The following is a 27,041-nucleotide window of genomic DNA, read 5'->3' as shown; positions in this document are numbered from 1 at the left end:
GGGCATCTATTTATTTTCATTTTTCATCTAAAAATAAAAAACTATTACTAACAATCAATACACAGATTGACCCTGACCTTATTTAGTCCATATCTCAGATGTCACATATGTGTAACATATCCTAGAAAGAGGGAGATACAGGTGTTGCCTCTACCACCCTCAATACGTTGTTTGCAATCTGGGTGTCTCCAATTTAATAGATTTATGGATTTTACTATTCCTCTCTCTCTCACACACACCCTCCCTCCCTCCCTTCCTTCCTTTCATCATTTCATCCTTCCTATCCTCCTCCCTTTTACTGAACATCTGATAACAACTGTGCTAAATTTTGATTATATAGACTGAATAGGAGTAAGTTACAGAGGGGCTCCTAATCTCCTGGGGATAACTTGCGTATTCATTTTTTCACATATTGGTTACATTAACAATCAGTTGAGAACCTGCTGTATGCCAAGCACAGTTTCAGCTAGAGGACAATCAGTAGAAAACCAGAAAGACAAAATCTCTGAACTAACTGAGTTTATGTTCTAGGGAGAGAGATTGAAAATAGATATATATATGTCAGGAGCTATGAGTAAATGAAGGAAAACAGGTTTGGGCAGTTATTTCAAATAAAGACAGTAAGGAAAGGCCTCTCTTAAGGGAGGACATTTGAGAAAGACACCTGACCGAAATGAATGTGAGCCATACAAGCATTTGCTGGAGGAGCATTCCAAGCAAAAAGAAGAGCAAATGCAAAGAACCTGAGACAGAAATGTGCTTGACAAGGAGGCCCATGCAGCTAGTATGGCATGAGCCTGGGTAGAGTCACAGGAGATAAAGTCAGAGGCCAGCTGGGGGACAGATCGTGTGGGTCCTATGGGAAGGACTTGGGCTTTTTGTTTTAGGTGTAATATAAAGCCATTGGAACAGGGTGCAGCAAGATCTGATTTATACTTTAAAAAGTTTATTTGGCTGTGGCATGGAGATTCTATTGGAGAAAGGGTGGAAGCATGGTGATTAGTTAGGAGGGAATCATAGTAGTCCAGGTGAGAGGGGACAGTGGCTTGGGTGAGGGACTGGGTGGCAGTAGTGGAGGGAGAGTGGATGCAGGTCATTATATTTTGTAGGCTGTGTGGGTAGAACTTGCTGACGAATTTTATGTGGGGTGTGAGAAAAATAAACAAAATTTTGGCATGATTTAAATGGGTGAATAATTGGGTGTATCAAAATTGTCTGTTTACTTCTCTGTCTCCTCTACCAGATCATAAGCAGCATCTGGTCAACAGCAGGAGTTCAGTGCTTAGTCACTGCCATGGATAACTTTTGGCAAACCACTGTGATTTACTAACAATGCGTCTTACCTCTACGTATTCTATTCTTCCAGTTACCATGCTAGCACCAGGGACAGGAGCATGAAACATAATGCAGCCTCCAAACTGGTCACTTCCTATCTCTTCTCCAAACTTTCCCTGGAAGCATGTCTGTGTAGCAAATTCACCTTGAAAAATATTTTTTAAGATATCATAAAGAAAAACCATGGCAAAATCCTCTAATTATATAGATCCCCCATACCTAATTATACCTTTTTATTCATACATAATTTTAATCTCATCCTGGGATATTATTTGCATTCACATCATTTCCTCCTCTAGAGAGTAAGAAAGGTAAGTACCTTATCTCGTTCACCTTTGCATTCCCTAAGGTACCTATTACAGCATTTTTCAAAGATACTAAATAAATATTTGACTGGTTAAATTAATACTAATAAAGATATTTTTTTCTTACTATCTCTGAAGCTTTGCCCCAATACTTGGAGATTAACATAATGCAAATCCTATATTTGTATAGCACTAGAATATGCATATTGCCACTTAATTCCTATAACTACAGTAAGTAGGCAGAACAGGAAACATTCTTATTTTAAACAGGATGATATTAGGTTTCATGAACTGGAATCAGAATGTAGGTTATGTGACACTGAATCCAGAGAACCTTTTCTAATATAACCCACTGAAGAAAAGTCTATCTTTAAACCATATTTCTTAATATTTAACTATACATCATATTGTAATGGTATTTTTATTACATAAAAGCATCTATCTATCTATTCTCTCTCTATCTATATATACACGCATACACACACAGGCACACATATAAGAACTGAGGTAAGCTATGGAATCATTTCTTGTCTAATGACACTTGAGTGGAAGAGACACGTGTCTTCAGGACCAAAGTGATTAACTGCTATTGCTTGACTCCCTGGCCATCCCATTGCCCTGTCCCCGAGATCACAGAGGCCTATGTTGAGGTGGAGTCTCCATCAGCCTATATCCTAGAATCATAACAATGAGCATATTGGACACGTGCACATGAGTGAGAAATAAACCTTTCTCATTTTATTTTTTTAAAAATTTTTCTTTTTTTCAACATTTTTTTTTTTTTTTTTTTTTTTTTTTTGGGACAGAGAGAGACAGAGCATGAACGGGGGAGGGGCAGAGAGAGAGGGAGACACAGAATCGGAAACAGGCTCCAGGCTCCGAGCCATCAGCCCAGAGCCTGACGCGGGGCTCGAACTCACGGACCGCGAGATCGTGACCTGGCTGAAGTCGGACGCTTAACCGACTGCGCCACCCAGGCGCCCCAGAAACCTTTCTCATTTTAAAGAGAAATGCCATTTGAGGTTTATTTAGTACTAGAGCACAACCTAGTATGCTCTTTCAACAGCAGTTTTTAACTGGGGGTGATTTTTCTCCCAGGGAGCACTTTTACAATGTCTGGAAACAATTTACAAGCTGACACACTCAGGTTGCTAAAATTACCAGTGTCAAATCCATCAGGACATGCTGGAATTTTGTGATTCCACTCCATAGTATCAGATCCTCTTATTAAAATATTCCTTGTGAGAATTCCAACTTCTGCTCTTGCTTCAAACAGAGTTCCATCAGGGAGTGTGACAGTGATTCCTAAGTGTGTGTAATTCAGCGGGTCAGTGAGTACTACGTTTGTGCCATCAGCAGATACGGATGCAATGGTGCGTTTTTCATTCTCTCGTTGACCGTGTCTGTAAAAATTTCAACAAAAACCCTTCCAGATTAATCTAAATCAACATAATCTTGTTTCAGTGCATTTGTTTTATGCTCTCTGAACACTCCATCTATAAACTAGGAAATTTTTAAGTGTCTTACAATATTCTGAAGAGGAATTCGAAAATGGTGTTTAACTCTTTGAGTGAGCAAATTTTATAAATGCATTTCAATTAAATAAATATGTTCCCAGTGCTGCAGTTGTTTAGAGAGAACTGGACTAATTCCTATAAAGTATTCAAATAAGCCATTCACTTAAAACTTTCAAGATCACACTCAGTGGTCCTCCACTGCGAATGATTATATCTGCCCATGAGACATTTGGCAATGCCTGGACACATTTTCGGCTGTCACAAATGGGGGTCCGACTGGCATCTAGTGGGGAGTGGCTATGGATATTTCTAAACATCCTATAACACAAGGGGCTGCCCCACACAAGAAAGACTTGTCAGGCCCAAAGTGTCAACAGTGCTGAGGTTGATAAGCCATTGGAAGTTTCTGAGTAGGGAAAAGACAAGACTGAGGGGAAGTATATGAAGTCTTATTTCTACCACTTCTTCAAAACACCTCCAATTCCAGCCACAGCGAAAGGACCTCTCGATTCTATAATATACTCACTCATGTATTCAGTCATTCAGCAAACAATTATTGAGTGTCTAGCTGGTTTTCTAGGCACAGAGCGAAGGATGCCAAGTAGAAAGTACCCCTGACTTTACAGAGACGTGTGTGCCCGTGCCTGATTGTGTATTATCTACCGAAGCGTGTGACTGGTGTTTTCAACAGAGGTAAGGTTAGGGGAGTTATTTCTGTGTCTTCCTGACCTTCCCTTTTGACTCATCTCTCCCTTGGCAAATCTTTTTCCTCTTTTAAATACTAGTTCAAATGACAACGTCACATGCAAACTGGGTAAAAAGACACCTCTCTCAACTTTCCCAGCCCTTCTTCTGGATTCCCAACACACTCTACCTCATGCCCTGTCAGTGCCCACCATTGCCACACTGCAGGCCCATCATGTCTGCTGTGGCTCTCCTATCTGCTTCTTCGTCCTTTCCACTACCTGGCTGCTCCTGCAGGTAAGGCACCCAGAGGTTAAGTCATTTTGTGTGCTGAGCGCTTAGTACAGTGCTTGTCACAACTCAGGAACAGTGTTTGATTGATTTAACAAATTAATGCAGAACGAATTAGTGAGGGGAGGAAAATAGAGGAATGGAGTCCACATCGGAAGGTGATGTAATATTCCAGGTGTGAGGGACAGAGTCTAAATTAAACTAAGGGCAGGGAAAGCTGATGGAAGAGACATTTCAAGGGCAGGACCCAAAGAACTTGGTGATGTGCAGGAAGTGACAGATACTGATAGTCAGAAAGTCACTGGGAAAGTTTTTGTGAAGATCAAAACTAGACTGTAAGGGCTTAAGGGGAAAAAAAGGATAACAACGATGCAATGAAAAAAATGGGCATAATATTTAAGCAAATTAATCATTTTTTTAAGCAAAATGGAAGCAGCTAGAAAAGATAAGAGAATAAAGTTATTTTTCAAGACAGTGAGTGGTTGGAGAAAGCCAAAGTACAAAAGACTCAGAGAAGGAACTGTGGGCAAAGGAAGCCATGGGGAGGTAAGGATTAATGATGCTTGAGTTAAGGGTATACCAAGAGCGTAAGATCCCTTAGGCGATATAGGAAAGGGATTTAGGATGGCCTCCCCCAAATTCTCTTGGATTCAGATGATACACAGATTTCTTTAGAAAAGAAGGTTGTACAAAGCATTTTAATATGTTATGTGCACCTGAACACAATTTTTATGCTTTTGTAATAATCTCTAACATTTATACAGCACTTACTTTGAGCCAGTTTCACTCTGAGTGCCTACACATACTAACTCATTTAATTCTTACAATGACTCTGACATAGACACTATTAGCATTCTAGTTTTCCTGAAGTACAGAGATGAAATACTATGGCTGCAGACCTGGCAAGTGGTATTGCTGGGAAATGGGTCCAGGCTGACTAATTTTAGTAGTTTTCTCAACCACTTGCTTTTACAAATTCTTAAATACAACGTATGAATGAAATAGTAAACAATGAGTTCAGTTTGGTGGGAAACTTCTTAATTCTTGTTCCTTAAAATTAAATACCTCTAGGCTAAATTCTAAATTTACCCTGTTATTTCACACAGAAAAGCTATAAACAAGAACCTTCTATTCTACTCGGAAGCCCTCTCATTTTGCTGCTTTTTATTTTGCCATTATGTAATGAAAATTTCTTCCAAAGGCAGGAAAAAAAAGGGCACTTATAAAGCTAAGTATATACTTAACTCTTCCTAACATCTGCAAGTCTATTTTTAACTTGGAAAATGGCAAAATCAAAATGCCATCTTGAATTTTAATTCTAAATTGAGTCACGACCTTAACATAATTTAGCCATTTCTTACCATAAATTACTACTTGTTACCTGATAAGCATGACCATACCCAATTTTGCTATTACCCATAATTTGAACAATAAAGCAAAAATAAAGCTCTTCCTGCTCCCTTTCCCCACCAATATTCTTGGTGTAGCTGTATTATTTTTATTCTTTTTATTTCTCGTTTGCTAATATATATAATTAAGCAGAAATTCAGGGTCATAGGCCGTTTCAATTGTAAAATGTCAGACATGTAAAAGGTCGTGTTAATCATCACTCAATCTGTAATAATTTCTTCTCTTTGTTTCAATCATTACTAACAACCTTGCTCCATGGGAACCACTGCTAAGACTGTAACATATGAAAGAGTTCCCCAGCAGCCTGACAACGTGTTCTCTGGTGACCCCAAATAAAGCAGCTCGTTTACATTTTTGCATTCATTAATGTATTTAGCTAAAGCTCTAAGTCAGAGGTTTTAAATGACTTAATAGCAGAATGCTTTTTTCAAGCAAAATCTTACATGGGAATCTATCTGTGAAAAACAACTAAAATATTTCATTAATATACATTTTATAGGTTCAAATTTATACTTTTTCCTATTAGAAATTAACCAATTAAAACAACACAGTGGTGTTCAACCTGATGCTAACATTTAGCAAATACGTACTTGGCTATTTATATTTCTTTATTAGAGGTTTCAAATTTAAATCAAATAGTTGTAGACCTTCTGGATCATCCCTCTTTTGCAGAGTTAAAAAAAAAATCTCTATTCTAAATCAAAGTTATCATGCCCAGAAGACATCATACCTGTGACCTGTGCTTGCGATTACAATCTTATCGCCTGGTTTCCAAGTTACTGCTTCTTGTAAAATCAAAGTCCTTTCCCCCGCCTTTGCTGTATGAGCCAGACGAGTCCAGATCACAGAAACAGGCAGACCTGGAGCCAACAGACAAACTGAGTCTTTCTTTCTTTTTTTTTAATTTTTAAATCAGTGTTTATTTATTTTTGAGAGAGATAGATTCACAAAGCGCAAGCAGGGGAGGGGCAGAGAAAGAGGGAGACACAGAATCCAAAACAGGTTCCAGGCTCTGAGCTGTCAGCACAGAGCCTGACATGGGGCTTGAACTCATGGACCATGAGATCATGACCTGAGTTGAAGTCAGATGCTCAACCAACTGAGGCACCCAGGTGCCCCCAGACTGAGTATGTCTAAAGACGTGTTTTCTTGCATAGTGAGAGCTTTATGTATTTTTCATATTTGCCTGGATTGAATCAACTTTGGAAAGGTTCATTTTACCTTGGCATTTTATACCTTTCTCAAAAAAGAAAAAGAAATATTTAGAATGCTTGCTTTATAAAAGTAACAATTACATTATGATAACATGTGTGGGTCTATAAAACTAAAAATCATCCTTCTGCAATGATATACTCCATTTAAAACAATCATCTTTATAAAAACACAATATAAATGTGACTTGATACTATTGTTAAAACAGGCAGCAGCCTATCACCTTTGCCATTGTTGATATAAATTGCTTATATTGATAATCTAGAGACAAATGAAATGTGTAAACTTCTGAAAATTACATTATTTATTTAGCACAATGCAGGGTGACAGTTATTATCATAATAGAGATTATGTTTATACATTCTAAATTTATGAAAGAAACAGATTATTGCAACATAGAAGACTTTAACATAAAAAGGATTCACACCATGCTTCCTTTAAATAAGTAAGCCTGATACCTCAAACATGATCATAGTCATTTTTATTTGCTGGTAATTTTCCAGAATATAGTCATATAGAAGTACAACTATAAACTTATATTTTAGAAAGAGCCCATTTTAAAATACAAACATTAGAAGTTACAATCTTCTGCTTCCAGACTTAATGCCTTTGTATATAGACAAATGAAAGCAGTAATAATCACTATGTACTCTGGTAGGTGCTGAAATAGGCAAAAGGTGTTGTGGGAACACATACAAAGGAAGAAGCAGAACGGTGTAGAGAAGATCCAGAATGGTGTCCCCAGGAGTGACTTGGGTTGTGAGTCTTGGTAGTAGGAAGGGCTGACCTGCCCTGGATAAGGGGAGGGCAGAGATAAAGAGGAACAAAGAGGGGACATGTAAAGACAGGAGAAGCTTGGCAAGTTTTCCTTTAGAGAGTTGTCAGGAGGGTTATCCCTTGTTTCCTGCCTAGTATCTCCTGGACCAATTCCCTGAGCCCTTTTGGCTGCCCTACCATGCAGATCCAGGATTCCCTCTCGCACAGCCAGAGTTTTGGTGCCATATACTGGGAGCTCAGGAGATCGCAGGTGCCCATGCAAGGTAATGACCGCCCTGTGTTGAAACGGGGATGCTTCTGTCCCAATCTGCAAGGGATTTCACAGGCATCATTTGGAAAGTTAAGTCAATATCCACAGTTTTAACCACTTAAAAAGTAACCCTTTCTTTTGAGAAATTGATTGCTCCGTTGTTAGTATCTTTCTTCCAGAAGATAAACCTTACATTTTCTAGTCAGATCTTTGGAAAGTATACTGATTGACTTTAGCCACATTTCAGAGCTATTATTTTTTTCTGTTCTATTTAAAATTTGGCTCTATGGGGGCGCCTGGGTGGCGCAGTCGGTTAAGCGTCCGACTTCAGCCAGGTCACGATCTCGCGGTCCGTGAGTTCGAGCCCCGCGTCAGGCTCTGGGCTGATGGCTCGGAGCCTGGAGCCTGTTTCCGATTCTGTGTCTCCCTCTCTCTCTGCCCCTCCCCCGTTCATGCTCTGTCTCTCTCTGTCCCAAAAATAAATAAAAAATGTTGGAAAAAAAAATTAAAAAAAAAAAAAATTTGGCTCTATGATAGTATGCTATTCTCTTCCCATTAAAAGCACAAGAACACTCTGGAAGACATTTTCCCAAAAAGGGGATTTTACACTAGTAATGGAGACCTACATAAAGATAAACTTGTGAGGGCCTGTTATAATTAACCATCCATTTTACAAGTGGTATTTTACAAAGAGATGGAAAGAGGTTAGCAAGGATTCCATATCAGGTTCTCTCGTATACCTGAAGAATGCCTCCATCTGTAATTAGAATATTTTCTGCCTGGAGTTCAATGTCAGCTTCATCAAATATTAGAGTTCCACCTGTGAACCATACAATTTTGAAATATAACAAAGGAATTATTAAAAGCTATTTATCAAATTACACATAAATTTTAATTTCTTATTCTTTTTTAAATGTTTATTTGTTTTTGAGAGAAAGAGCGGGCATGTGCGTGAGTGGGGCAAGGACAGAGAGAGAAGGAGCAGAGGAAGCAGGCTCTGTGCTGATAGCAGAGAGCCCAATGCAGGGCTCAAACTCACAAACGGTGACATCATGACCGGAGCCAAAGTCAGACACTTAACGGACTGAGCCAGCCCTAATTTCTTATTCTTATCCGCTATCACTATGCATGTCACTTTAACTTCAGCTTTTTAGCAATATAAAATACAAAAATTTCAGACAAGACCCAAGAGTTGATGGAAAATTAAATCCCTAGACAGATTATTTTCCTTTGACCACTGTTATTTTCTATGCTTTTAAATAGTGCAGCTACATGTTCTATAAACACAAGTCTTCAAAATATAAATTAAGGCCAAAAACAATTAAAATTAGGGGTACATGGGTGGCTCAGTCAGTCGAGCGCCCAGCTCTTGATTTCAGCTCAGGTCATGATCCCAGGGTCATGGGATTGAGCCCTGCACTGGGCTCCATGCTGAGCATGTATTCTGCTTAAGATTCTCCTTCTCTCTCCCTCTGCCCCTCTCTTCTGCTTGTGTTCTCTTTCTCTAAAAAAAAAAGAAAAGAAAAGAAAAGAAAAGAAAAGAAAAGAAAAGAAAAGAAAAGAAAAGAAAAAGAAAAGAAAAAGTTAAATTAAATTAAACTAAAAATTAAAGAAAAGCACTTTTTATAGAAATCATTACAATGCTGACATTAGCTCTGAACTCCTATCCATTAATTTGCACCAGCAACACCTATAGCCTGACTAGCATTATGAAAGAATGTGCTGAGATATATTTTTATGAGACTGATGTAAATTTGTGAACAGTAAACTTTACTTGTCCAAAGGTCCAAGAGTTAATAACTTCAAATACTTGAAACACACTATTATCCTGGAAGTTAAAACAAAAACAAAATACAAAGGTTTTTGAGCAGCTAAAGCCATTATGGCAAAGTTGATACCTGAAAGCCCAAAACATTTTACTTTCACCAAACATTGTTGCTTTTACATGCAGTTGTAACAGTTCTGGTTATTTCCTCCTCTGTACTAATGGAATATCAAGAAGCAGAGAGAAGCCCAAGTACAACGAAAGTAGTTTGAAAGACAAAGGTGAGAGTCACAACCTGGCACCCAATGGGAGTTGGGGTGGTCATTTAGCATAGAATTTAGCAAATCTCTCTGATTTTATAACCCCTGGGGCCCACTATACCAGTCCTTTTCTGAATGGGAAATACCTTTTACTATTGTGATTCACCACATGTGGAGAGGCATAGGCACATGCACATACATTATTATTGAAACAAAAGTTTCACAAAACAACATTTAACTTTAGAAGGTGCTTACCCATAAGAAGGCAAGACACTCTGATATTTTCCATTCCATTTCATCAAAAGATTATGGTTACAACACACTAAATAACAGCATACCACAAATGGATTATAATGTTCAATTTAAAGAACACAGTATTCCATATTGTATTAAAAACATCATACCACTATAAATATTCATAATCATGAGTTTTAATTAAATTTTATTCACAGAAATATTCCATAGACAGAATCTAATAAGCAGGTTGTCAGAAATTTACCCTGAATAAGCAACATTTTCAGAATAGGTGTATTTTGATCCAGCAAAATTGTCTGTCCTTTTGTAATAACAACTAGAGACCCTTCCTCGGGGGGAGATTTTCCTCCCCATGAGAAGTTGGAAGACCAGGCATCGACATACAGGAAGTCAGCATCATCCTGTAATAAAATACGAGAAGCTTTTAAATACAGATGTTTTATCAGAATGATTCATTCAACTTCTCAAACAAGAAGGAACCTAAACCAGGAAACATTTTCATTAGTAACAAAGTATAATCTACCTGATTTTTTTTATTTTTTATTTTGTTAATTTTTTTTAACATTTATTTATTTTTGAGACAGAGAGAGACAGAGCATGAACGGGGGGGGGGGAGGGTCAGAGAGAGAGAGAGACACAGAATCTGAAACAGGCTCCAGGCTCTGAGAGGTCAGCACAGAGCCTGACACGGGGCTTGAACTCACAGACCGCGAGATCATGACCTGAGCCGAAGTTGGACGCTTAACCGACTGAGCCACCCAGGCGCCCCTACCTGATTTTTTTTTTTAAAGTTTTAAGTGTTTATTTATTTTTGAGAGAGAGACAGAGACAGAGCGCAAGCAGGGAAGGGGCAGAGAGAAGAGACACAGAATCTGAAGCAGGCTCCAGGCTCTGAGCTGTCAGCACAGAGCCCAGTGCGGGGCTTAAACTAACAGACTGTGAGATCATGAGCTGAAGTCAGACACTCAACTGACTGAGCCACTCAAGTGCCCCAAGTTTAATCTACTTTAAATATGTCACAGCTGTCTGTTGGTTTATTTCACAATAATTATAAAGTGAAAAATCAATTACCAATTAGCCTACAATCCAGAATAAGTAAAAACCTGAAATCATAAAATATTAATAACAAGCAACAAAAACATGTTACTTTAAATTTAGCATAGTTACATTTCAGTTATTTTTTGGAGACATTAACAGAGTACAAAGTCCATTAACAATTATGTCATCTCCCATAATGTTTTCTATTTCTCCTTTCTCTTCTACTTTTCTATTACTGTCATTAGTACTATACTCAACAGCACCTTTACCAGTTTGGCCATGCCATTGCTCCTGATGTTGACGTTAACTGGAGCCCACCCTGAAGGGGTGTGGGCATTTGTCACACAGATGATATACGTCTTGTTGGAATACTCAACATCACATTTGGCTTCAGCTATGGTGATGTGAACGTCCTGCATATTTTCACTGTAAATAAAAAAGGGGACAAACAAAACACTGACTTTCTTCCCTCAAATTTCTAGGTAACATTTTCAAACCCTATTAATGATATGCACTACTGCAAAAATAATGATCTTACTCTATGATCCATCAAAGTGCAGACTGACACTTTTTTCAATAGCAAGTCTTCAAACTATGTGTTAAGAAAAAAAGTAAACAGAGATTAAGAAGACAGGACATAAAGCTGCTGTACAAATTAGCAGGCATTCCAGTGCTAGGAGAAAAATTGCCTGGGTTCAATTTATTGAAAGAATCCATGTTGGTCTCTAAAGAGCCACTTTTGGTAGAGACTTTCAGGGATCCTTTTGTTTATGTGATTATTTTCACTAAATTCAAAGACTTCAGAATTTAATATCCATGTAAAAATTCAAGTCCAAGGTCTTGAGAAATTAAGTACTTGAGAAATTAAAATTGCCTTCTATGATTTAAATGATCTGTGGTTTTGAAGTCAGCCTTATCCACTTGAAGAATAATGACCGTGCAGTATATAAATTTGAGCCAAATAATGAATATGTTTAGGAAGAAGGAATCCGGCCACTTACAATGAAATGGACATGATGGAAGACATGTTTCATCAACTCAGTGAAGCAGATCATGGTTGGTGATGAGATAGTGGGGGAAACATAACAAGATGTGATTTATACTTGGGGTCTGACTAGGATTTAGGGCAAGTTATTTAACCTAATTTCAGTCTCCTAGCCATAAAATGGGATAAAAATATCTAAGATGGTAAGGCAGGAAGTTTCTGTGGGGTAGGAAGGTGCCTGACATGGAGTAAGTAGTTGATAAATGTTGGCTATTAGTACTAGGATGTGCCTCAAGCATGACTTCTGAGCAGATGGGTACACATTACGTGAGTATTTTAAGCACTGTCCTTGCATAGGAGAAAGGAAGAGTGATGCCTTGAGCTTATACACACCGATGTATGTGTGTGTGAAGACAGTACCTGAAGCCTGATCCCGTGATCGTAAGTCTGGTGCCCCCTGCTGTACTGCCTCTTTTGGGAGATAGTTCCGTGATGAGTGGAGTCAGTGACATGGCATACGTAAAAGGGGTCGTGGACTGTGACAAATCCTTCCCATTGACCACACTCACTTCACAGGCTTGCTCAGGTCCTCTGCCTATGAGAAGAGGATCGAACTGAGGACAGTTCTGCCATCAGGCCCTTATTCTTTTCCAAAACTCCCATTTTCAATAACATCTTCCTTTTCCTGTAATCACTTCCAATATACACAGGCTATTTTTCAATTAATAAGGATCTTTAGCAATAGCCAAAAAATGTCAAAATTCATGCATGTAGTCAAAGAGAAAACCCCTTAGACCCTTTACTGGAGACTCTTACTGTAGATGATGGTACAAACCTCCCTGTGGTTTCCAGCCCTAGAGGATGCGACACCACAAATCAGAGCAGGAAGGGAGGGAGAACTGGTAAGACACACAGGCTGAGAGCAGCAAGGACTGACAGCTGGAAGTGAGCTAAGAGACAGAAAGAACACAGACACCTGGTACGAAAGTGTACAAAGAAGCAGAGCTGGCATCAAGACAGCCCCAAAAACCTCGACAAATCTTGACAGCACTGTTGCATTAAAAAAAAATCAGCATATAAACTGATGTTGAAATGATAAATAAGCTCATTCATAAAAGTGTTAAATTTTCTTCAATATTCTTTGTTTAAGAAGTCAGGGGTGCCTGGGTGGCTCAGTTGGTTAAGCGTCCAACTTCGGCTCAGGTCATGATCTCATGTTTCGTGGGTTCGAGCCCCACGTCTGTTTCTGTGCTGACAGCTCAGAGCCTGGAGCCTGCTTCGGATTCTGTGTCTCCCTCTCTCTTTGCCCCTCCCCCACTTGGACTCTGTCTGACTCTGTCTCCCTCTGTCTCTCGAAAATAAACATTTTTTAAAAAGTCAGAGAAGAAGTAAAAATGTTTATAAAGACTTCCTCAAATTTTGTTAATTTTTTTTAAATGTGTATAAACCATATTTTTTATTCACCTAGAGCATTCCTTTTGTTTCATCTTAAATTTCACTGGATAATTAAAATGTGTTGTGTACTTAAAATACCAGATGTTTAAACTTCACAATAATACGATAACCCAAGAATTAGGGTTAATAATATTTCCACTTAATAGATGCATGAACTGAAATAGAGTTCAGTTACTTAACTGAGGTGACACAGTAAGTAGAAAAATGAAATTCAGGGACTCCTGGGAGCCTGGGCTCTTAACCACCAAATAAAAATAAATAAGAGTAATAATAATAACAACAGCAAATCACATCTCATGTTTCAGATATCATTCCATCCACTTTACATACATTAACTTATTAAACCTTACAATAATAAAGTAGGAAAATGTGATTATTCTCAGTTTACAGATGAGGAAACTGAGGCACAGAGTAGTTGAATAACCTGCCCAAAGACACAGCTTGGGTTTGAATCTCGGCAATGCATTATCACGGTTTACACTCATAACCATTATACTTTCCTATCTTTAACGGAAATCTAACAGTTCAATAGGAATTAAAAATGTGTTCTCCATTAGGCATGCTCAGTTTACCTGATAAACTGAAAAACCACAATTTATTATAAACAATTTAATCTAGCCCAAAGGTCATGAGTCTTGAAAGACATATAAACCTAGAAAACAAAGTTCTACAGAAATTGTTTAAAATGAGGACAGTCAGAGGCGCCTGGGTGGCTCAGTTGGTTGAGCGTCCAACTTTGGCTCAGGCCATGATCTCACAGTTTGTGAGTTCGAGCCCCACGTCGGGCTCTGTGCTGACAGCTCGGAGCCTGGAGTCTGCTTCGAATTCTGTGTCTCCTTCTCTCTCTGTCCCTTCCCCACTCATGCTCTGTCTCTGTCTCTCAAAAATGAATAAATGTTAAAAAAAATTTTTAAAGAAATTTTTTAAATGAGGACAGTCATAAAGGTGATTCAATTGCCTCCAAATCTTAGAAGAAGAAATTTAGACTCTGATTTCTTTAACATTAGCCATTTCTCAGAGACTGCCACTCTTTTTTCTGACTACTTACCATTATTACGTGGAGTTTTACATAATAGTGTTGTGTAATCGGATTTAAGCCTGTCAACTGCACATTCTGAGCCACACACTAATATAGTTGAGGTCTGTGGATTAAACCCAGTGCCTGTCACAGTCATGGTCTGACCACCACCAAAGCTCCCTAATAAAGAAAAATAAAAGGAAATGAAAATGAATGAAATGAAATGAAATGAAATGAAATGAAATGAAATGAAATGAAAACCTCCTCTGTGTACATATTTCAAAACCTGAAATGGAAGTATATTATAATAAATGAAATGATTCTTAGAACTGAAATTATATAGTATATATTATATTAATGCAACAGAATTCCTTTTGATGGTATTAATTTAAAACCTTTACTGAGTAAACATTACATCCTGTCATTTATTTCAACTACTTCTAGGAACTAAAATTTTATTTACCAGAGATGTCAAAAGGAATTTCAGAGTAGTCAAAACATAAATGCAAAATTACTATTTAATTAAGAGTACCTTGATTATACTTTCTTTAACCACTAAAATAATTTTCAAATAGAAAAAAATATTTATGTATTCGTAATTATAGGTCAGTGACATCTAAATATGATTTTATAAAATTATGTTAACACTAACAGAAATATAGGCAGTAAATGAATATTTTGAAGTGATTCATTGATACATGCACATACTTATTTGATGGATAAACCAAACTATCTTCAATGTGTTATAGGAACTACGAATCTTAGCAGTGTTGAAAGAATATTTTTTTAAATAAGATTAAGTGTTTACTGAAACAATATAAAATATTTGTAGGTTCCTACACATTCATGGCTACCTTGGCTTGGATGAATATTCTGAATAGTAAGTGGGTACTCAAATACAACTGTGGACACAGCAAAGCCTTTTGTCTTATGATGCATCATGACAGGATAGGTGCCACCAGCATGATCTCCAATGATGCACTGCAATACACTATCATTGACCATGGTTACATTACACTGGATGTTGTTTATCATCACGGAAATTTCCAAGATATCAATACCAAAATTAGATCCAGTGATTTGAATTTGGGTTCCTGGTGGACCTTTAAAAAAAAAAAAAGAAAACAATATATCCAGTACTTATATATGCATTGAAAGATATACTTAATTACTTCCATAAACAAAATAATATCCAGTATTTTAAAGCTTAAAAAATATTAACAAAATACAAAGTTTGGCTATACCATATATTATAATCTATAGTATATTTACTATAAATTATCTCAACATTCATTATTTTCCAGCACATTGTTATTCTGCTATTGTTAATGTTAATTCAGGCTACTGCAGAAGAGGGGAAGAGAGAAGAAAAAGATTTAGAATTAAGAAGTATGAATGTCTGGGGCACCTGGGTGGCTCAGTGGGTTAAGTGTCTGACTCTTGATTTTGGCTTAGGCCATGATCTTGTGCTTCATGGATTCAAGAACCACGTCAGGCTTTGCACTGACAGTGTGGAACCTGCTTGGAATTCTCTCTCTCTCCCTTTCTCTCTGTCCCTCCCCTGATCATGCTTTCTCTCTCTCTCTCTCTCTCTCTCTTTCTCTCTCTCTTTCAAAATAAAAAAAAAAGTATGAATGAGCAGGGTGGTGAGTTGGAGTATATCTTATGAATGAGGCTTAGAATTTTTTATTTTTAGTACTTTCCTGATATTGGCAACTCTTTTGAGGATGGATTCTTTTTCTTAATTTAAATATTTTCAATATATATACTTGATAAACAAATTATGATAGGTAAGATAGTAAATACAGAAACAAGGAATTAATTTAAAGAATTATAGATGAATGTTGATGCCTTGAATAAATGCACAAAGAACAAAGTACTTCAATCCTTCTTCCTTTTCACAAAAATGCATTAAGGGCATTAAACACATGGAATTTTTCATAGTTCATCCAAATGAATGCCAAATGAATATTTAAAGAATAAGTGAATAGATATTAACCAACATAACTTGTTACACATAGAGTCATCAAATAGTAGGCTGATTTTAATTCAAGTAGTAATGGTAAAAATGGCCATATAACTGACCATAGTTAAGACCACTGACATTTAAATGGTCATTTTAAAGACCACAGAAATTAATAAGATCTTTCATGTTAGGAATAGTTTTAAGATACAAGCCAAAAAAAATGATTTTTTAGTCTTAAATTTATAATTTTGTCTAGCATTTTCACCTTTCAAATGGAAGTGTTGTTCTAAGTTTGATCTATTGCCTATCTCTTTGGTAAATAAAGCAGCTCAGTTCTCCCTTGTCTGCAAGTTCCATAACTTCAAATACATTGCTTGAAAGAGACATTCAGGGGTGTCTGGGTGGGTCAGTATGTTAAGAGTCTGACTCTTGATTTTGACTCAGGTCATGATCTCAAGGTTCCAAGAGTTTGAGCCCTGTGCTGCTTGGGATTCTCTGTCTCCCTCTCTCTCTGCCTCTCTCCTTCTCTCTCTCTCTCTCTCTCTCTCTCTCTCTCTCTCTCTCTCAAAATCAATAAACTTTATTTTTAATTTTTTAATTTTTATTTTATGTTTTATTTATTTTTGAGAGAGCACAACTGGGGGAGGGGCAGAGAGAGAAAGACAGAGGATTCGAAGCAGGCTGTGCACTGACCACAGAGAGTCTGATGCAGGGCTTCAATTCACGAACCATGAGATCATGACCTGAGCCAAAGTCAGACTCAACCGACTGAGCCCGGCAGGTGTCCCTAAATAAACCTTTTTTTTTTTTTTTTTTTTTTTAAAGAAGGATACACTCAGGCAAAAAAGATGGAACAGAAATGGCTCACAGAAATACAAACACATGCCAATATCCAATTCATCATTTGCAATGATTACAAATACATGGGGAAATGTATGTTATTGCTATATTAATGTTCGCTTTAAAAAAAAATTCCTAAATGATGGGGCGCCTGGGTGGCGCAGTCGGTTAAGCGTCCGACTTCAGCCAGGTCACGATCTCGCGGTCCGTGAGTTCGAGCCCCGCGTCAGGCTCTGGGCTGATGGCTCGGAGCCTGGAGCCTGTTTCCGATTCTGTGTCTCCCTCTCTCTCTGCCCCTCCCCCGTTCATGCTCTGTCTCTCTCTGTCCCAAAAATAAATAAAAAACGTTGAAAAAAAAAAAAAAATTAAAAAAAAAAAAAAAAAAATTCCTAAATGAGAAAACTTAATGTATCAAAGAAAATTTCACTAGCAAACTTCTCGAAGGGAGAGAATACATCTTACCCAAACCTGGCACATTTTCTGGTAATATAAACTTAAAAAGATTATTTTTAAATAGCCTTTTAAAAGGGTAACATTTAGGGGTGCCTGGGCGGCTCAGTCAGTTGAGTGTCCAACTTCGGCTCAGGTCATGATCTCGCGGTTTGTGAGTTCGAGCACCGCGTCGGGCTCTGTGCTGACAACCCAGAGCCTGGAGCCTGCTTCAGATTCTGTGTCTCCCTCTCTCTCTGCCCCTCCCCTGCTCATGCTCTGTCTCTGTCTCTCAAAAATAAATAAATGTAAAAAAAAATTTTTTTAAGGCTAACATTTAATTATTTTCTTATTAAAGTTGCCACTCTAAGTTACATTTTATGAATGAATTTATTTAACCTTATCAGGTAGGTACTTGCATGTATAAGGAAACTAATATTTAAAAAAAATTTGTCCAAAGTTGTATTACTATAAATTAGAAGAACCAAGATTTGAACCTAGGCATCAAGGCCATGTTCTCACCTTTACACTATAGCTGCCTCTCCAGAATTCATTATGTAGATGATAAGCATTCCAACACCTTGATTATCAGAAACAGCATAGAATAATGACAAAAAAAATTAAGAAGACATCTCAATCTATTCTTAGCTTAGAAAAATGAGTTATGCTAAATCATTATGCAAATCTTATTTCATAATATTTTTTCCATCTGAATGGGCCAATTACCTTCTTAAAAAGTACTCTGTTGAGTTAATAAGTTAGTATTCAATTGTAGCTTCATGGAAACAAGATACATAGAAAAAGTCTCAATGTTTAGTAAGATCACCTACCCCTGAATTTTAACAGTTGTTTCCTGTGCCATACCAGCATTAATGACATAAATTATCAATTCAACTCCTAGATACCCATCTATTTCTTCCTCATTTTGAAATTCAGGTCATGTTAATGGGGATTTTGTTTCAAAGTAGAAGTTGGAATTTGACTAAAAATTTCATCATAAGAATGTGCAAAAAATAATCACAAAACGGAAACCACACAGAACTCAAATCCCATGTATTAATTGAGTTAAGTGGATTGTCTAAGAACACATCTTAATAATCACAGATAAACATTATTCCATTTCTACACTAGTAAATATTACTGATAATATCATATCAAGACAATAAAAGGAAGGCATTGGAGTACCTGTCCTTGGATCAATTTCTCTGAGAAGCGGAGTATCCTCCAAGGTGTATGTAAATGACAGAGCTGGATAAGCAACTGTATTAACGGAGATCTTCACATCGACCCTCCCAACCATCCCTGCTGGGGTACTGCAGGAGACTTCACTGGAGTTGACAGAAATAATTTCACAAGGTTCATCCCCAACAGTGACTGTGGTGTTGCCTGGATAGAAGCCATTTCCTGTGATCACCAAAGGAGTTCCACCAGCAATGCTTCCAGAAATGGGTGTGACAGATGCAACTGCTGGGCTGCTAACAGTAAGGTTCCCCAGAGCCACACCTTTACTTCCCACCACAACACTAAGAGGATGAAGTCCAGCTGGGAGAGGACTCACCAGCACAGTGATGTTATTGTCATTAACATCTATTGCTCTGACCTGTTGGTTTCCAATGAAAACAGCAATGTCTTCCAAGGCAGTGCCAAAACCGTCTCCTTCAATAAGAACTTCCCCAGGTCCTTTGATGGAGTTTGGGAGGATTCTTGTTATGAAAGCAGTGATACTTTCTGAGTATGAAAAGCTGCAGTTCCCCTGACACTGGGCAGGCACTCCATGTATTAGAAGATCCACTTTCACCAGCTGTTGGGGAGCGGGAGATGTTTCACACTCAATGGCTGTGTAATTTACGGACAGAACTTTACATGGCAAATGACCCATAAAGACTTCTGCACCTGCAGAAGAAACCGCAAATCCAGAGCCTTTTATGGTCACTCTGGTCATTCCACTAGTTGATCCTGCATTTGGCAGCACCATGTCGATGTTTGGCAAAAGTACAAAACGCCCATCAGATTCACTGGACAGCGTATTGAGAGCAGTGCCCAGGTTGTAGACAGTTAATGTGACAATTTCCCTGATGCCAACGTCCATTGAGTTTTGAGGGTCGATATGACAAATAATGGAATTATCACTACTTTCTTCTACAATACAAGGGTAGCTACCAATCGTAACCTGAAAGTAAGATGAATATGGAAACAAGTCAATACATTACTCTGGAGTGAACTTAAATTTTATATTAACAGCAACTGAATTTTAAAAATTTAATCATGTGCAAACTTTTTTCTTCATAAAACTGATTTGGGGGGCTGATTAAAGCATCTCTTGGATCAATCTTAAAACTAAATTATGACCATACATGAATGGTCATAGCTACATTATTCATAATAGCCAAAAAGGTGAAAACAATCTAAATGCCCATAAATGATAAATGGATAAATACAATGTGTATACTATATAATGGGATATTATTCAGCCATAAAAAGGAATGAAGCACTGATAAACATAGTATATAACATTGAAGAACCTTGAAAACATTACACTAAGTGAATAAAGCTGGTCACAAATGACCACATTATTATTTATACATTTTATTTTATTATTATTATCATTCTATTATTTATACATTACTCAATTATTTATAAGAAAGGTCGAGAATAGGGAAATCCATAAAGACAGAAAATAGATAATGGTTGTTTGGGGCTAGAAGGGTTGGAGAGGTTGGGGATAATGTCTAAGGGTTAAGGTAAAATGTTCTAAAATTGAGTGTGGGGATGGATACACAATTCTGTGAATATACTAAAAGCTATTCAATTATGCACTTTCAATGGGTGAATTGTATGGTATATGAATTATATTGCAATAAAGCTGTTAGGAATTACGTTATGAGGTTATGGATGAAACATTTTCCTTTTATTGAGTACACAGTAGTAAAAAGGAGATCATTATATTCTTACCTTATTAGCACATGTGAGATTACTGAAGCCACATCCAGTAATTGTTATCAATTCATGTAGTGTTCCAGCGGATGGACTAATGTTGCTTATAGATGGTGAAAAACAACTTGAAAGCTCAAAGACCAATCTATCTGAATTTTTAACCCCAGTATTGTTCAGGCCACACTGGGGTTCTGTTGCTAGGCAGTCTGTCCCAGAGCTTCCCAAGTGCAAACTCACAGGTCCTTTAGATAAAAAGAACTACCTGTAAGTCATGTATAAATATTCTAAAACAAGAACCGTTCTCAGAATGCATTACTCTTTATTTTAATGGTGGTGGCTTATATTCCATTAAAACTTTTTCTTTTCTTTTGTTTTAATGACAAGACGGGCTCAGGAAATACAAAGTTAAAATAAAGACCTGGACAAGGATGGTGCAGTAAAGAGAGAAAAGTGAATATAAAAATAATTTCCTTTTCAATGTTTCTAAAGCCAGATTCTATAGGGAAAATAAAACACTAACATCATTTCACATCTTAATATATTTTGGGGCACATACAGAGGGTCAGAACCTTATTTTTTATTTAAGTTTATTTTGAGAGAGAAAGTGTGAGTGGGGGTGGGTGGCAGAGAGGCAGAGAGAGAGAGAAAAGAGAGAGAGAGGGAACCCAAGAATACTCTGCACTGTCAGCACGGAGCCTGACATGGAGCTGGAACCACAAACTGTTAGATCATGACCTGAACCGAAATCAAGAGTTGGATGCTTAACCGACTGAGGCACTCAGGTGGCCCATTTTTTTTTTTTTATTAGAGAGAGAGAGAGAGAAAGAGAGAGCATGATTGGGGCAGACAGACAGAGGAAGACAAGCAGAGAGAGAGAGAGACAGAAAGAGAGAGAGTGAATCTCAAGCAGGCTCCATACTCAGTGTGAAACCCAATGCAGGGCTGGAGACTTTGACTCTGGGATCATGACATGAGCCAACACTCAACCAACTGAGCCATCCAGGTGCCCTCAGAGTGTCATAACTTCTTCACACTACATCTCATTTGAGGCACACAAGGATTCTGGGAGAATGGTAGGACAACATTAACATGGGCCTCATTTTATAGAACAAATTCCAGTCTTAGAACAGTCCAGATTTATTCAAGGTCGTGTGGTTGGTCAGAGACAGAAGCAGTGTTAGACCTAGTCATCAGCCTCCTCCTCCAGAAAGGTCACATACACCCTGGGTCACTGGAGTAACAGAGTTTCCATCTTTAACCCTCTTACCTGGAGCGTATGTAGCTTCAGTGGTACCCACAAACAGATGCAGGGGAATGTGCCTGGTTTCAGCTGGTAAAACATTAATGACTCCTTGGAGAAAAATAGAGCGAGACTCATCAACATACCCGCTGCTATAATAATGGATTCCAGGTGAAGTAAATTGGTAAGAAAATGAACCTGCCATAAAATAAGATTGTATGTAATAAATACAAGCAATTAATGCATCCTCAAAAAGAAATTTCAAATGATCATTCAAACACACATGCAGATGACAGGTTTATTATTTTTCATGCACATGACATTTCAACAGGAAGTAGTAAAAAAAATGATTCACTGGTTATAAAAGAACCATCTTGTATAATGAAATTACATTCCAGGAAGACAAGAGCCAGCATTAATTTTTCTAGAAAACCACATTAAGTATGGCATAACTTACCAAATTTTAAAGAAAAACTCAACATGCAGTGAAAAATAAACAATACTTTGTGTTCATGAGAAAAAGTTCAAAGTGATTATATATATATATATATATATATATATATATATATATATATAACAAAATAGGCAGTCTAACAGTACACTTTACACTGAACTGTTCTAGGAGAAATACTGATTTTAAGGCTGATTCCAATCGACAGAAATTTGTTACTTGCTACTAGTTTGGTGTCATACTCCAGTTTTCTTTGTATTTTGCTTATCTCAATACTTTTTCAATTGGTTGGTTATTCCAGAATGAAGAAAGACATTTCTGATATCAGAAATCATCTCTGATATACAAAATACATTGCTTACATTCACTTATAATAGGTTTATAAATTTTTAATGTTTTTACTATAGCAATACAATGTCAAATAAATCATTTGTGTATTTATACATATTATTTATGCAAAAGTATTTTAAATATAAACAATATCCTTTTATTATATCTAGGAAAAAGAAACATAACACGAAATTCAACAAAGTGGAAACATACCTGATGCAGATTTTTCTCTTCCATTCATAAATCCTTTGCCATCATAAATTACACTTCCAGGACTGGATACAGAGAAAACCCTGTATCCTATTCCCCTGAGAAATGGATGTGTTTGCCAATGCCATGTCACTGTGTCTCCCACAGATACATTTAAGACTGATGGTGACCAGGCATAACCTAATCCATGTACTAGGAGCAAGAATTGAGACACATTTTTAAAAGAAAAAAGGAAAAGGAGTAAAAATTCTCAATAATTATCTTTGCAAATATTGCATTTTTGTACAGCTACTAGCAAAAAACTCTTTTAGGCTAACATCCTAAATTTTTTATGTGCATAATTTAAACATGTAACAAAAATAAACAGAAATAATGGAAAGTATGATCATGAGAAGCTAAGGAAAAAAATAAGCCACTCACCTCCAAAACTGATGATCAAGAAACAGTTTGAAAAAAATCAGAAAGTCAATAACAAGTTGTTCAGAAATGTCACATGGAATATTTTTTTAAAGCTATGGTCAATTTTTTAAACATAATTTTCTCAGGCATAGAGGCATGCGAAAATCTATATAACGTCAATTTGAATATTTATTTAGGGACCTATGACCAATAACAAACAACAGACACTCAGTAGGTTTGGGACTGCAATAAAATCGAATGGCGATTCCTCATCTTGGCAATTGCAGTCTAGCGTTTTAGACTCAAGTCTACCACTGGCTCATTCTATATGTAGCCCCCTATGTCAAAGAGATAAAGTATAGACAAATTACTGACCAATTATAGAAAGAAATAGCAATATTTATTCTCTGAGTACTTTGAAGTATTAAATAAATGAAAATAAAATCAATACCAGGGTAAAGTGCTTCCATTATTTACAATATACAAATGTTGGCTGATACCTGAATCTTCTCCACTGTTGGTAATCCTAAATGTATTCCCTGTTGAATGAAGAATACATTTTATGACATTTTCTGATGATGAAATCACACTGCAATGGAAGGACCCTAGAAAGAAAAAAGATGGGGGAAATTTTTTCTCAAATACTTTTTGTAAAATATAGAAATGAAGTATAAGTAGTAAACAGTAAAGGAGCCACAAAAACTCCACATTATGTAGCAGGATCTTTGATAGTTTTCTGATAGTTATCATGTTTGTGTACTGATTATTTTTACAACAGAGACCTTAGCTTTTTAAAGTGTTTTATATGCATCAAATGTAAAATATTTATTAAAATTAAAAAAGTTACTCAATTTCTCTTTACTACCTTAACCACACTTAACTTTTTATACACTAATAGAAAAATAACGTTTCCATGATTGAACAGTATTTGTGTAATAACTCAGCACCTATAAGCACATCCTTTACAGTGAGAAAAAGGGATAACACTCTTTGGTGAGGATGAAACTCTTACCTAAGAGCACAGTGTTCTCAGTCGGTATTGTGCTGAACCCCATGCCCATAATAGTGACTTCAGTTCCACCATATAAAGAGCCTCTCTGTGGAAACATGGTGGTCACTTCCAAAATATACTGTATAGAAGCACTTAACTTATCTCTGCAAAAGAAAAATTGGTAGATGTTTCAGTGACTTTTCCATGGCGCCCTGTTGCTAAACTCTTATTAGAATATGACCCATTTCAAAGGAGGAAGAAGTTGAATATTTAATTAGACATTACTTTTTCAAACTAGATAATCTGATAATTATCATGGCTTTAATTTGGTTGGATGGTTTGTATGTATGTGTGTATATATATAATAATATAATCATATAACATATGTAACAACATACTATATATATAATCATAATGTATATAATAATAGTTTTTCCCTAACAATGAAAATTAGTTTTCTGAAAATCCCATGGCAGAATAATTTCAGATGGAGGAAATTAAAATATTGTGAAATAAATATGGTTATGAGAACTGAGGTCACAAGAAATATATGCTATCCTTTAAAATATTTTACATATTCATTACAGTAAAACATAAAGGCAGCATTCATGATCTGTAAGAGTATAGAAATGAAATTCCATACATTTCATTTAAGAAATAGGACGCCTGAGTGGCTCAATTGGTTAAGCATCGACTTTGGCTCAGGTCATGATCTCACCATTCGTGGGTTTGAGCCCTATGTCAGGCTCTGAGCTGTCAGTACAGTGCCTGCTTCATATTCTGTCTCCTCTCTCTCTGCCCCTCTCCTGCTCATGCTCTCTCTCTCTCTCTCAAAAATTAAACATATAAAAAAATTTTAAAAAAGAAATAAAAGTTGTATGCAACTAATTTGAATTTATTATTCTATATATGTTGGAAACTTGTCATGATCTCCCTTCCCACTATTTCAATGAGGGAGTTTTAAATTTGTTTTGCGTTGTTACAGACGATGTGTCTCCGAGGAGGTCATGCTGTTCTGACCTGATACATAGAAGTAGACTCCTACATCCTAGCTCTCACCATAAGTAAAATGAGTCTTTGTATTAACTTTTATTTCACTTCCTCTATGCAACTGAATTGCTATTTATTTTTTTATTTTTATTTTTTTATTTGAGGAAGAGGTGGGGGGAGAGGCGCAAAGGGCAAGAGAAAGAATCTTAAGCAGGTCCATGCCCAGTGCAGAAGCCAACATGGGGCTCAATCCCGCAACCCTGGGATCATGACCTGAGCTGAAATCAAGAGTGGGATGCTCAACCCACTGAGCCATCCAGGTGCCCCTGGATTGGTATTTCTTAAACTGCCAGTGAAACACCCAGCTGTGTATGCTATCAATTCTATTCATTATCTCCATCACGCCAAAAGCACAAACCAGCTGCCCTGTTAATCAAAGGCGGGATGTAGTTCTGGGGTTCGTTCGTGGTTGCTCTTGCTCATCTTCCTTCACCTCAAGATTCTGCTGTGATAATCTCTCCTCCTATTCTGACTTCAGCTTTACCTGCTTTTTTCTTAATTCCTAAATTTTAGTTTTCTCTTTTTCTAAGTATCTACACCAGTACTTTCCTTAGGCCAGCACTGAAATTTTACTTCAAAATTTTAACAAACAGCTTCCAGGAAGAAAATAGTGAGAAGTTACCTACAGGAAAAAGCTGGAGAAAGATTCTCTCCATCCTCTCCTTCAGATGGCCAGCTCCTACCCATTTCTTGGCTTAATTGTCACCTTCTAGAGAATGCTTTCCTGTCCCTCAGGAAAAGTCAGTGCTCTCTACTATATGCTCTTACAGACCTGCAACCTCTTATTCATAGCCTCTTTCATACTTATAATTAAGTTATTGATGTAATGTGTTTGAAATCTGCCTCCCCAACAAAATTTGTGGGTATTATTAATGGCAGAGGACATGTCCCTCTTATTCTGCACTGTGAATTCAGCAGTGAACAAGTAACTAACTGCTCGGTAAGTATTTCCAGAATGAATGAAAATATGTGATATATACACAAATCTAGTTCTACAGAGAATCCTACAACATAATCTGAATTGTTCTCAAAACTAAGCACGTATTGCACTTTATATTTTCAGAATCTTTTGCAAAAGGAGATAGAGATGGGTGAAGAAAGCAACTGCAAATATTAGAAGATGAATGGCTACTTCTTTTCTTATCCCAAAGCTGTTAGCCCCATGTGTCCCACAACCCCATGAGTTTATGGTCATTACTATACCTTGTAGATGCAAAACCCCAGTTTCTGACTTCTACATAGATATCATGTTTTCCAGGAGACAACTTGGGCAAAAGACATCTAATATCTGTGAAATTCCAGTGAAAAATCTGGCAGGGTCTTCCTCCAACATACACCTCCACGTTTTGTGCGAGTTCATTGCCAAAGTTATAACCCTTAACTGTTAAATTAACTTCTCCTATTATTTTAAAAGAGAACAGAAGTTTTAGAAGAAGATTCCACTTATTATGTGGCATAAAATTTGCATATTAAGTAAATGAACTCATTTCTTATCTTTCATCAGATTTAGGAAATCCTAACGCTTGCAGGGGCAAAAGAAAAATCAGTGCAAGAATTGATATCTGCCATATGGAGATAAAATTCATATCTAATTGTTTCACAGAGGAAAAAAAGATGGCAAAGTACTTTCTAAAAAACTTAATA

The 27,041-nt window shown here is 37.0% G+C and overlaps 1 protein-coding gene across 1 annotated transcript in view; it reads right to left on the bottom strand.

Moving 5' to 3' along the window:
- PKHD1L1 (PKHD1 like 1) overlaps positions 1-27,041 on the bottom strand; it is a 159,903-nt gene that overhangs the window by 69,931 nt on the left and 62,931 nt on the right. Inside the window, exons 32-48 of the mRNA XM_058698855.1 lie at positions 26,601-26,796; positions 24,369-24,511; positions 23,857-23,961; positions 22,961-23,149; positions 21,994-22,164; positions 20,745-20,968; positions 18,978-19,962; positions 15,412-15,660; positions 14,588-14,737; positions 12,505-12,679; positions 11,369-11,525; positions 10,306-10,462; positions 8,522-8,601; positions 7,709-7,838; positions 6,273-6,402; positions 2,802-3,043; positions 1,344-1,480 (exon numbers count right to left, since the gene is read on the bottom strand). Of these exons, the coding sequence (XP_058554838.1) occupies positions 1,344-1,480; positions 2,802-3,043; positions 6,273-6,402; positions 7,709-7,838; positions 8,522-8,601; positions 10,306-10,462; positions 11,369-11,525; positions 12,505-12,679; positions 14,588-14,737; positions 15,412-15,660; positions 18,978-19,962; positions 20,745-20,968; positions 21,994-22,164; positions 22,961-23,149; positions 23,857-23,961; positions 24,369-24,511; positions 26,601-26,796 (3,620 nt within the window). The remainder of the gene's footprint in view (positions 1-1,343; positions 1,481-2,801; positions 3,044-6,272; positions 6,403-7,708; positions 7,839-8,521; positions 8,602-10,305; positions 10,463-11,368; positions 11,526-12,504; positions 12,680-14,587; positions 14,738-15,411; positions 15,661-18,977; positions 19,963-20,744; positions 20,969-21,993; positions 22,165-22,960; positions 23,150-23,856; positions 23,962-24,368; positions 24,512-26,600; positions 26,797-27,041) is intronic.

Source organism: Neofelis nebulosa, chromosome 14 (assembly GCF_028018385.1).
Source record: "Neofelis nebulosa isolate mNeoNeb1 chromosome 14, mNeoNeb1.pri, whole genome shotgun sequence".
NCBI classification, from domain to species: Eukaryota; Metazoa; Chordata; class Mammalia; order Carnivora; family Felidae; genus Neofelis; species Neofelis nebulosa.
The sequence above is the reverse complement of the archived record's forward strand: the minus strand, read 5'-3'. Positions and strand labels throughout refer to the sequence as shown.